Raw genomic sequence first — 12,706 nt, 5'->3', positions numbered from 1 at the left:
ATCAAGATTAGAGGATCCACTAATAGATCCTCTAATCTTGACATTTGTTTTTATCGTTATTTGATCCTCATATTGATCCACTAATGGATCCTCTAATCTTGACATTTATTTTTATCATTGTTTGATCCTCATATTGATCTTTCATCTCAAAGTTCTTATCAACTTCTCCTTTTTTATTATTATTGTTGTTGTTCTTGTTCTTGTATTGTTGTTATTTATAATTTATAAAATTAACATCTTTGTGATTATTTATAATTTATAAAATTAACATCTTTATGATTCGACCCCCGTCTTGCCAGGTTATTTATTAATTCGACACTCCTGCACTTGAGAGAATACATCAATCTTTTGGTTGTGTCATTGATCCATGATTTAATGTCATATTTAATAAAAATTTTGATGATGATTATGATAATGTAATGAACCGCATTATAGATCGTACTAATTATCCTAGTTGTGAAGGTAGCGTTGCCTCAGTTACTGATGTTGGAGATGATGGTGATGGAAACGATGACAACAGTAATGATGATGACGATGAAAGTGATGATGATGATGAATTTATTTTAAGAGGCAGTTTGATATGAATAAATTAATTATATGCATGACTGTAGCTATAAATATGTATTATATTAATTATATGCACAAAAAACATGTATAGTTTCATACAATACGAGGATACATTGGTTGAATGAGGTTTTAAGAGGTCATTAAAAACAATATGTTAACATGTTTAGGATGGACAAAACCATTTTATTGAGTCTATGCAATGATTTAGAAACGCATCATGGCTTCAAAAATTTAATAAGAATGAGCGTTATTGAAAAGATAACAATGTTTTTATATATAATAACAATAGGGGCGTCAAGTAAGGAAATGTAAGAGAGATTTTAATATTTAGGTGAAACTGTTAGTAGATATTTCAAAAAAGTCCTGAAATCATTATGTTTATTTTCTGTAGAAGTCATAAAACCAATGGATCCTCAATTTACAAGCACACTAAGAGAAATTGCAATGAATCTAAGATATATGCTACATTTTAAGGTAAGACGAATTTTTTTTTAACTAAGTTGTTTAAATGAATATGAAATATTTTATTAATGATTATGATTACTTCATTTTGTTTTCCTGTAGAATTGTGTTGGTGCAATTGATGGTACACATGTTCGTACTTGCATATCATCTGATAATCAAATTTTATTTATTGGAAGAAAAGGTCTACCAACACAAAATGTCATAGCCGCTTGTAGTTTTGACATGTAATTCATATTTATATGGGTAAGATGAGAAGGCAGTGCACTCGACATGCATATTTTTCTTAAGGCTATTAATAATAGCAATATAAAATTTTTAAAACCACCAAAAGGTTGTGATTTGAAATAAATTAAAGACTTGGTAGATGAAGGCATATAATTTTTATATATATAGTTTTGTAAAAAATTAGCATGTTGTTCTTATTTGCAGGGAAATACCATTTGGTTGATGCTTGATATCTTAATGAGTATGGGTATTTGGGTCCCTATAAATATGAGGTGTATCACTTACAAGAATTTAGAAGTCGTGGACAACCAAGTGGTCTAGAAAAATTGTTTAACCATGCACACTCATCACTACGAAATGTGATAGAAAGTTCTTATGGGTATGGAAACAGAGGTGGAAAATTTTACAAAATATGTCTGTTTATCTATATAAAATGCAAGTTGAGATTGTAGTTACATTAATAGCACTACATAAATATATTAGAAGGGGATCACAAGATGACAAGGGTTTTTTTTTTTTTGTATGTTTGCAATCTCAATTTCATTCCAGATGACTTTTTACTTGATATTGTATCTCGCTTAGCTATTCAAGGATCACAAAGACCTTAATGTATGGATTTTGTACATGATGGAATTGCAAATAGTTTGATAGGACAATGAAAAACTTTTATTAATGTATAAGGATTATTTATTTTGTTTTGTAATCATAATTATAAAACAACAATGTTTTGCCATTATACACACACACACACACATACACACACACACAATCAAACCTCATAAAAAAAGAAGAAGCATATTAACTAAACACAAGAAACTGCTTTTTTTTAACCTAAATTTCAACCACAGTTTCAACCAAACACATCAAACTTTAAAACAAACCTCACAAAAAGCACTTTTTATTAAACTGTTTTTTTTAAACCACTACCACAAAAGCAACTACAATACCAAACAGAATCTTCTCTTTCAGGTTCCTTTCTTACTCTTTTCTTATTTAGAATTTGGTTTTTAACTAATTTTAAACATTACAGGTCTTTATTTTCCATTTCATGTGATATTTTATTAAGTTTAGCCATAATAATAATATTATATTATTTTTTTCTTTTTTTATTAACATGGATATCTTGCCAGTTTGTACATACCTCGACTAATATCATAAACCTTGAAGTTAATGACTGTGTAAATCTCAAACAACCTTGAGGTTGGTGGGACTCGAATTGGTGACCTCTAGAAAGTAAACCTAAGGCCTGAGTAGTTGAGCTATACCCATTAGAATTATTTTTTTGTCCTTTTTACATACGTACATAATGGTGATAAACAAATTATAAGCTCTAAATTAACCTCATTTGGCTACATCGCTCTCTGTAATATTGGTGAACCAATGCTAGTTGTGATAATTTTCAATTGAGATATGCTAATGTAGAACGGAAATTGTTATAAATGTGGATTAAAAGTCTTAGTAATTTAATTTTAATTCAGATGAAATAAAGCAACAAAAATTGATATGTGAAATGTTAACTAGTGATAAATCATGTAAAATTTTCAATTGGGTAAAATAATTATTTTAAAGAAAGAATTTTTGTAAAATTAGGGTGAAAATATTTAGAAAAATAGAAGAGAAATTTAAATAAATTAATGTTTGATTTAATACACTAATTCAAATTTTGGCATAAAAATCATATATTATCTAGTTTTCTGATATCAAAAAAATCTCTTAATCCAACTGTTGGATCAATCTAAAATTTTACATGGAATCTCAGAAAATAATTTTTTATATTGGATTAAAATTTCAGTATAGTTAGAGCTCAGGAAAGCCCTATGAGAAAGCCTTGGGAGATTGATGATAATTGAACAAAAGGACAACATATAGACTCATTAATGACATCATCATAATTTTGGCCAAATCCTTCTTTTTTAATATTGTTCTAGCCAAGAGCTATTTAAAAAAGGAAGAGTTACATTTTTTTTTCTCATGTTGTCTTGAAAATGGGTGCTTATTCTTCCAACAACATGGGTCATAAAATGTGTGAGGATGATTTTTACTAAGAAAACTCATCAAGGAAGAAACACCAAAGAAAAATGGGTTAGGAGGAGATAAGTTAGAGAGGGAAAATGCTTACGGTGAAGGGGGAGTTTGGGTTTTGAAAAGAGGAGGAGCAAAATCCTTGGAGGTATGGTGAGGAGCTTATTAAATTGATTTTGAAATCTATTGGTAATATATTCTTTTCTACTTATTTTCTAGTTTAACGAATTTAATGGTGTAAAAATAAAAAAGCTCTAAATTGTTAAATTTAGGGTTGTTGAAACTAATTACAAAAAAAGAGAAATAGTTATTAATTATGTAATTTGACATGAAATGGGTGTAATATAGGGTATAAATGATGGTTAAAATTTGATGTGGCATGTGTGTGATGTTTTGGTATGATGTATGATTTTCATGTTGGATTGGTGTTGTAAAGAAATTAAAAAAAGAAATATGAAAGCCTAAGATATGGTTAGTAAGGTAGAGTTTTGTTTGGGTGTATGAATTACATGCATGGAAGTTTAGAAATTTGTTTAAATTGTATAAGAATTTGTTGAATTGGATTGCGTGTGATATTTTGGTATTTGTAGTATAGAAATTAGTATACTTTCAAAAAGATATTGATGAAGCTATGAAAATTTGTGTTTTGTGTAGGAAATGAAAGGGCAAACATGGCAAGTGTTGTTGTGAAATTGAGTTAGAATGTATGAAATTATTTTGGAAGTGTTTTGGAAGAATTAGGTGAAATATTGTAAAATTATATGTTAACTTGATGTGTATGAATTTAAGAAAGATTTTTTGTTGGATATGTGGATTATATGTGGTGTGAGTGTTTGGAGGAAAATTGTAGACCTGAAGTTTAAATGAATTTGTGAAATTGAATGTTTATGGTGTAATATGAAGGCATTATAAATTGTAGATGAAATAGACTTCTTGGTTAAATGAATTCTTGATATATTGTGATATATGTTTGGAAGGTGTCGGAATGAAGTTTGAAAACTTTAATGTTGAAATCGTTAAATGAAATGTGTATTATGTTTCATGATTAGAAGAAATATGTCTAAGTTTATGTTAAGGAATTTATAACAAATTGTGAATATTGTTCAAATTGCTTAAATTGCTATTTTTATAGAATTTTAGAAAATTTGAGAAGTTAATCATGATAATCTAATTAATTTGCTTTGTCCTAGATACTAAACATGTTGATGTTAAGTTGGAATTATTGTGTATATGGTGTGATGATGATGTTCTTGTTTGAGTTTCATATATGGTGTTTATGGTAGTTATTTTAAATGTGTAAATGGTTGTTAATATATTTATGGAGATTGGGTATGTTTAAATACCAATTATAAGATAGTTTAAATCAAATGTCTACTTGTTATTTTGAATGTGCAAGTGTTTGTTGATGTATTTATGGGAATTGGGTATGTTCGAATATCAATTTTAAGATATTTTAAATTAAATGTTAGAGAATAAAATTTATTGAAGAAAAAAAAGTTATTTGGACATTAATATCTTTGAAGGAAAAAATTAAGTTAGTTGCACATGAAAATTCATCGATGAAAATGAATAATAAAATGTTTAGATATTAAGTATTATAGTAAAAATATGGGATATTGTAAAAGAATTAAAATGATAAATAAAAATAATATATTCATGAAATTATTTATAAAAATATTTAATTATGTGAATTAATAAATATAATAAATAGATAAAAAAATACTTGGATATTAATTTTGCATCTTCTATCGGTATGTAGAAGAAGAGTTTGGAGTGGAACTCGACATCTTAATAGTGTGGATAGCAGGAGTTCTAAGCGAGGATCATTCTCTTGCTTATTAAATTGCATGATAATATATATTATATAAATATTATAGGTTTGGGGCAGGTTATACGAACATCATCCTTTGTTAAAAAATCAAGTAATTTTTTTTTCATGAGAAAATTTTTGTTTTATAGGGAGAAAATCCATTTATTATAGGGTTAAAATTTTTTGACATCGCATTTATTTCTATTTTATATCTTTAATATCTAATGATATATTTTACAGTGTAATTTTATATCCTCAAATAATAAAGTCTATAACTAATTCCTCACATTTATTATTATTAAATTAAATTAATTTAATACCAGAAATATACAATATGTTGTGATATTGTTAAAAAAAACATATTTTTTAAATTTTTATAATTTTGGAGAAAAACTAGATATTTTGAATATTAAATCAGTATCTTACAGTGTAAATATATATTCTGACATTAGATAAATTTTTTGAAGAAAAAGATAATTTTTTTGTATTTTTAAAATAAAAAATTTCTTTTTTAAATTTTTTTCAAAGTTTCAAAGAAAAAACAAATATTTTTAATATTATATCGATATCATATAGAATAAATCTACAACCTTATATTAGATCAAATTGTTGAAATAATATGAAAGGACTCACAAACAATAAAGTCTATAACTAATTCCTCACATTTTTTTCTAACAAATAATTTTAAAATAATCCTTCAAGTTTTTTAAAATTTTTTGGGCTTGTTTGCAAAAAACACAAAAAAAAGAAGAAAATAAACATTATGAGAAATCCATATATATGTTTATCATATATATTTTTATATTATATTTATTTGAAATATATTAAATATTATTAGCAAAATTTTTTTATCTTAATATATTAAATTTAATTAAATATTATAAAAAAATTTATAATATCCAAGTTTTATTTCATATTATATTTTTATTAATTTCTTATTTATATATTTTATTTTCTCTACTATAATTACTTGGTGATGCATCATGAAAACAGCGTAAAAAGATTCCTATCATGAATTCAACCTGGTTAGAGAGACGAGAAAATTTCTTACAGTCATTTGAGCAGCAGTGCAAGAGGATTTTGGCATCAAAAGCGAAGGAGAAAGGGCAATGCTCATTTCTTTTTCATGTAAATTTTCTTCTTCTTTCTTTTTATGATAGCTCCGCATTAATCACTATACCTGTACTGGCGGTGCTCTTCGATCATGTTTAGATCAAACACTTTACACGCGAACTTACCTTTCATTTCATAGCAAAAAAGATATTACACAAATGCACAATCAACACTTGATGCCTACAGTGTAGCGCGGAGATCACAGCTAGTAAGAACTACCGATGACAGAGAATTGTAATGATACATGAAGCAAGCAAGCATTACCAGGACAGAAACATGTTTACATGGTCTCAACAGTTCCTTTCCTGGCTTTCATATTTTTCTGCTTTTCCAAGCTCTTTTGGATCCAATGGTGAGTCCTGTCAGAATAAAGATTCAGGAGAGCAATGACATCCTGGGGTCAACACCCTGTGAAGAGAAAAAGATATGGTTTAGATCCCAGAACGGCTCTGAACAGCCACTCCCTCCTCCTGTTGATTCGGATCATCAAGGCACTCAGTTGATCGCCCGTGTTCTTCGAACTTTTCATTACAGTTGCTCAAAACCACCTCCATCTGTTGATTGAGATCTCTCAGATACTCTGTCGAATCGTTTTCATCTGCATCGTAGAGGTCTTCAATCGAGGGTGTCCTTTGTCGTTGCTTTAATTCTTCAAAACTGCTTTCATCTCCTTGCAAAACCCTTACAACCTGCAGAGAAATCTAGCTTTTAAAAAACCAAAAAAAACAACTGTCGAGGGATTTCTAGGGAAAGAAATATACATGGCTCATTTGAGGTCGCTCTGAAGGAGATTGATGTATGCACATAGAAGCTGTACATGCCAGACGATCCATCTGTTCTGAGTCATAGGCATCTGCGAGGATTGGATCAACAAGCTCCTCTATGCTGTTATTCAGTAGCAAAGGCTTGGCCTGACAACAACATTGGTCAAAACTGCATAAATTCTTGGTGGAAATACAACATAAGAGACTTGAATCACGCAGAATCAGAAAGAAGCAGCATACATACCCACATTACAAGACTGTGCTGTGAACTATCTAAGGCTTGCCTTCCAGTAATGAGCTCTAATAACAGAACACCGTAAGCATAAACATCTGTCTTCTCATCCACTATTCCATGCATGAAGAATTCAGGAGGAAGGTAACTGTCAAGATAAGAAATGAGATCAGATTGCAAGGCTAAATCTTGATGATTCAGAGACCCTGCCCAAGTTTTGGATTACAAACCCAAAAGTGCCTTCAATTTTTGATAGAGTGTGATGAGACCACTCCTCTGGTAACCATTTTGCAAGCCCAAAATCTGAAATCTGACATAATTTGAAGTTCCGAATTCAGAGATTAAGGGGAGATCATTTAGGTGTTGCATATTACAGCAGTAAGAAGTTAAGTTTCAGGAAACCTGGGGCTCAAGATCCTCTGTTAGCAATATATTGGAAGCCTTGATATCTTTGTGGATGATTCTCCTCTGGCACTCCTCGTGAAGATACAGAAGGCCACTAGCAGTTCCAAGGGCAATTTTATATCTGATTCGCCAGTCCAGCTTTTCCTTGGGGCCTGGCAACATTTGGTAGGAAACAAATTGATACATCATTTTGGTGAAAAACTAGTGGAGATATGAACTTCACAATAATCTGGATAATGAACACACCATAAAGTAAAGATGCAAGGCTCCCATTGGCAGATAATTCAAGGACAAGATGCATCCCCCCTTCAACCCCATATCCAATCACTTTGGCAATATTAGGATGGTCAACATGGACTATAATCCCAAGCTCCGATAAGAAATCGACAGTCATATCTTCTGGTGAACCTCTGGTCAGCCGTTTAATTGCAACGAACTGCCCATCTTCCAATTTCCCTTTGTAAACTTCAGCATAGCCTCCTTCTCCAATTAAATTTTCTTTATGAAAGAAGACAAGGTATCGTGAGCATATTGAGATCGAGACAACCACAACTACAAATACTACAACATAGCAAAGAGTACATTGTATTTGGAGGTGCAGACTTTACCGCGGAATTCGGTAATAAAGTTTTTGAATCTCAACTCAAAGAAGGTGAAAAGGGATACGAAGCACAAATATAAATTCTGAAAGAAGCATAAACCTTGGCTAAAAGTATCAGTTGCAGTATGGAGCTCTGAGAGAGAAAAGTTCTTCCAAGAAGATTTGAAATGGCAGAATTCACCATCTAGTGGAGAAGTTAGAGTTGGAACAATCTCCTCTCTGAATCTTCTGCTTCTGCTTTTCCGTTTACTTAGCTTTGGTGTATCTTTCTTCAGAGGAGGGAGGGGATGGCAGCTCGCTGCAGGTCCCTTTTTAAATACGCGAAGGAAGTCACGCCAGGGAGTGGTGGCGTTCGGTTGCCCTTCTGAGCCTGAAGTGCTGGCCCTGGGAGAAGTTGCTTCAGATTCATAGCTATTTGAAGTGCTTGCCTTGGAAGAAGTTTCAGATTCTACGCCAACAGAGCAATCTTCTAGAACTCCTCTTGGAGAGCACTTTTCCGTTCCATCCTTGGTCTCCTTTTCCTCCTCCTCCTCCTCCTCCTCCTCCTCCTCCGCCTCCACGGCGAAGGATTTCTTATCTGATACAGAAGCTTTCAAATAATAACAATAAGAAAACAAATCGACAGAGTTGCATCAAACACGAAGGAAAAGATAGTAACTAAGTACTTTACCATGAGATGAAAACGAGTCAGAAAACCTTGATCTCGTTAGTCGTTTGCGCCCAACAGGAACAGCTTTCTTTTCTTGATTTTCTTCAATAGTGTCCTGGGAACCATTACTGCTAACACAAGTTTGTGTCATTAGAACAAAACAGTGATTGCGCGAAAACCCAAAGGATCCAAAGCAGGTTAAAACAACTCATGATAACAAAAAGGCCAACAATTTAGTATGGAGATAGTGAGATATTATGACAATATGATTATGTAACATCTGACTGAAGAAATTAAAAGAAAACCATCGCGAGACATCGTCTGTAAAACAACACAAAAGGCGCCTAAAATGACAGTCGAAATGACAAAAAACTTTTCCCGTCACCAAATTCTTTTCATTATCTTATCTATAACAGTCGAAATGACACAAAAGTTCTGGTACTAATTCATCCACAACAATGTGGTAACTCTATACAATCTGTAACACTCTTAAACTCCAATTAGAACCAGGAAAAATAAGGCTGTAGAGGATATGAAGAAAGTACCACAAAGAAGCTGAAGGTTGCTGGACATCTTCCATGATTTTTCGAAGAGGTGACCAAATCGAAGAGATGATACAAAACCAATAAGGAAACGGAGGAAAAGCGTGTGAGAGAGACAGACAGACAGAGAGATGAAAGTAGCGGTTGGCATGATTTCTCTTTGCTTCTCTAAATATTCCCCATTACTTGTTTTTGACACTTCTTCACCTAATTTGGATGCCCTAAATTCGGCTTTTATCTGTCATTAAGAGTTTCTCCCTCCCTGATTTGTTGTCGATTGCTCTATAATAAATTTTGAGTTTATCAGCTTAAATTTTTATAGATAAAATTAGTAGATTGAAGAAGGCTTGTAAGCAAGCACGTCCTCTTAGTTTGCCGGGAAAATCTCTTTAGTGTTCTCTAGAATCTCTACTGGGTTCTTGCCACGTTAGTGTAAGACAATTTCTCTCTTAAACGCGGGAAAGGAGTACCCGAATCAACGAAACGGCTGGATTCTCTGCAAATTAAATGACCGTTTGATTGGACAGAACAATATAGGCACCAAAAGTAGTCATGCTTTAAGTGGTAGACGATCTAATTCCAACAACCACATTTTTTTTTTTCTGGGTTAAAATCTTAGGATAAAAATAAGATGAGTTCCTTAAGTTCTTTCTAAATATATCATTTTATTGTGAAAAGATGTGTTCTTAACATTATCAGGAAAATAATAATAATAATAATAATAATCTTGATTAGCACAAAAATATTCCTCGCTCTTAAATAAAAAGAAAGGGCATTAGGTTTTAATTTGAAGGTTTTAAAATATATATATGTTCCAACATAAAAAAAAATTCTAATGCTAGCGTTCTTAAAATAAATATGAGACTTGAATGTCGATTTTAATAAATTTGATTAGTTTAATAATATAAACAAAAAAATATAACGATCATAAATAAAGTGAAAAAATACAACAAAATAAAAATAAAAAAATCTCATCTAGGTTAGCACATAAAATATATGACTTGGCCAAGATACTAGGGTAACCCTGTCAAAAAAAAAATTAATAAAATTATAAAGTTTAATTATAAAAAACTATTATAGAACTAAACTGAAAAAAATATTTAAAAAAAAAACTATAAAAAACTCTAAGTCAAACTAAATTAATTTGATAACCCCACGATTATAAGCATAAAATTGAGATAATCCTATAGAAAAGAAAGTAAAAAAAAATACATGAAGATCAATTCTTAATCAATTAAATATTAATGGATAAAATTGAAAAAAAAATCAATTAAAAAAAAAAACAAATGTTAAAGGATCTCATTCGATAACGAAGAGAAATTAAATAAAAATATAATAACCTCATATAAATTAAAATGAAAAAAGTTTGAAAATCCATTTCTAGCAAGTTAAATATTAAAGGTGAAGATATAATAAAATAAAAAATAAAAAAAATCAACCCGAGTCCACTTGAGTCAGCAAGCAAAATTTGTGACTTTGTTGTGATACTGAGTAACTACATTGAAAAAAATTGAATAAAACTATAAAATTAAATTATCAAAAAATTTAATATTGAAGGATGAGATAACCTAGATTATATTTTAAATCAATAAAAAATAAATAAAAGAAAGGGCAACATCTAAGCTATAATTAAATAAATATTGAATGATAAAACTAAAAAATAATGAGCTTAAAATAAGTTTAGAAAACTTGTACAAATCTTCTAAATTTAGGTTAATTTTCTAAATTCATAACTTGTGAAATCCTAAACCTGAACTCAAGTAAGAAATTTAATTCTCAACCAATTTAATATTGAAAAATAAAATAAAAAATCAATTAAAATAATGTTTTTATGTAAAAAAAAATAGCAATAAAAGAATGCAAATTAAATCTAGGAAAAAAACATCAAAAGAGAATGAAATCTAAAAAAAAAATCAATTCTAAAAATTATCTCAAACAAAGAAAATAACAATCTAAATAATGGGAACAAAATATGAAAAAAAAATTAAAGGATGATGAAATTGAAAACAAATTCTAATTTTATAAATTATTTCATGTAAAATAAATAATAATTAAAAGAATAACAACCAAATCTTAAGAAAAAACAAATTGAATGACTTTTTTAAAAGTTTAAAGAGTCAAGCACACAAATCAATAAGGAGAGAGAAAAGAATGAAAAAAATAAAAGGTCATCAACACTAAAGTAGAGATTTATTGATAAAGCACGCCACCACATCATGGAGAAGTCGCCAAGACAATTCAAATTTAACCACAATAGGCTGTGTTTGGTTAACAAACAGCATTGCTCGCACAAAAACATAAATATAAAGTTTAAAGAGTCAAGCACACAAATCAATGAGGAGGGAGAAAAGAATGAAAAAAATAAAAGGTTATTAACACCAGAGATTTGTTGATAAAACATGTTACCATATTATGGAGAAGTTACCGAGACAATTTAAATTTAACCACAATAGATTGTGTTTGGTTAACAAATAGCATTGCTCGCACAAAAATATAAACATGCATATAATTGTTTTTTAATAATATTTATATTTATTAAACTATTAAATAACCCCTAAATGAACCTAATTATAACAATAATAACAAAAACCTTCATGAAAAAATAAAAACACCCTTGGATGACATCTTAAGATACTTTTATAATTAAATCACTTTACAATGCTTCTAAGATAATTAAAACACGTTGCCGTGTAAAAACAATGTGCTAAAACCCTTTTTTGTACTTTTATAAATTCAAATCTTAAGAGAGAATTTATCAAAATCTTCGAAATACATCATAGCGGAGGGAAAGGCACACCCTTGAAATTATATGGAAAGATTCCTAGTCTTGATTAACAAGCAAACTGGCCCAAGAACACACCAATCATAAAATAAAAGGGGAAGAAGAAAAAAACATATATTGGAGCTAAGAAAATAAGATACTAACTTGGTAGCATCATTTGAAGCTAAGAGAACAGAAACAGGAGGAATTAAGGAAAATAAACATATAAATGAAAATGAAAAACTGAAGAGAAGATCATAAATTATCTGGAGATTGATGTTTTCTGCGCTGGATAGCGCACACCACAAGCAACGCATTACCTGAAAGCCTTCCTTCGGGTTGTCAAATGCCTATCTTGCAGCAAAACTTGTACTCCCACTGCATTATAGATCTATCTCGATCTCGTAATCAGGGTTTCTCAATCAAGCCGAAGATTCATAGGCTTTTTAATGAATGAATAAAAAAATTGCATAGGCATTCCATTATTTTCATTTTTTTATGACAAAAGTACACAATTTCCTCCTTAATCCTGGAATTACAGACAGTTATA

General features: G+C 30.1%; 1 protein-coding gene across 3 annotated transcripts; it reads right to left on the bottom strand.

Annotated features, from left to right (window-relative positions):
* Positions 1-6,317: 6,317 nt before the first annotated feature.
* On the bottom strand, positions 6,318-9,730 carry LOC105116768 (receptor-like cytosolic serine/threonine-protein kinase RBK2). 3 transcript variants are annotated; one of them, XM_011014230.1, is made up of 9 exons: positions 9,399-9,730; positions 8,875-8,981; positions 8,305-8,781; positions 7,850-8,101; positions 7,601-7,755; positions 7,429-7,508; positions 7,211-7,346; positions 6,964-7,113; positions 6,318-6,891 (listed from the first exon to the last, which is right to left on the bottom strand). In XM_011014230.1, exons 1-9 carry the CDS (start codon positions 9,431-9,433, stop codon positions 6,634-6,636), a joined length of 1,650 nt encoding a protein of 549 aa, XP_011012532.1. In that variant the 5' UTR covers positions 9,434-9,730; the 3' UTR covers positions 6,318-6,633. The 3 variants fall into 3 exon arrangements, with proteins under 3 accessions (XP_011012532.1, XP_011012531.1, XP_011012530.1); XM_011014229.1 differs by having other exon boundaries at positions 8,305-8,793; positions 8,875-8,984; positions 9,402-9,730; XM_011014228.1 differs by having other exon boundaries at positions 8,305-8,793; positions 9,399-9,729.
* Between the last annotated feature and the right edge of the window lie 2,976 nt (positions 9,731-12,706).

The sequence above is a fragment of the Populus euphratica genome, unplaced genomic scaffold (genome assembly GCF_000495115.2).
Source record: "Populus euphratica unplaced genomic scaffold, PopEup_1.0 scaffold1046.1, whole genome shotgun sequence".
Taxonomy (NCBI): Eukaryota; Viridiplantae; Streptophyta; class Magnoliopsida; order Malpighiales; family Salicaceae; genus Populus; species Populus euphratica.
The sequence above is the reverse complement of the archived record's forward strand: the minus strand, read 5'-3'. Positions and strand labels throughout refer to the sequence as shown.

What these genes read in the sequence shown, in the direction of transcription:
- LOC105116768 (XM_011014229.1), bottom strand. Translation starts at nt 9,433, where the DNA reads ATGGAAGATGTCCAGCAACCTTCAGCTTCTTT. An exon ending in AACTGATACTTTTAGCCAAG is followed by an intron (nt 8,102 to 8,304) that starts GTTTATGCTTCT and finishes TCTTTCATAAAG; the next exon opens with AAAATTTAATTGGAGAAGGA. An exon ending in AGCGACCTCAAATGAGCCAT is followed by an intron (nt 6,892 to 6,963) that starts GTATATTTCTTT and finishes ATTTCTCTGCAG; the next exon opens with GTTGTAAGGGTTTTGCAAGG.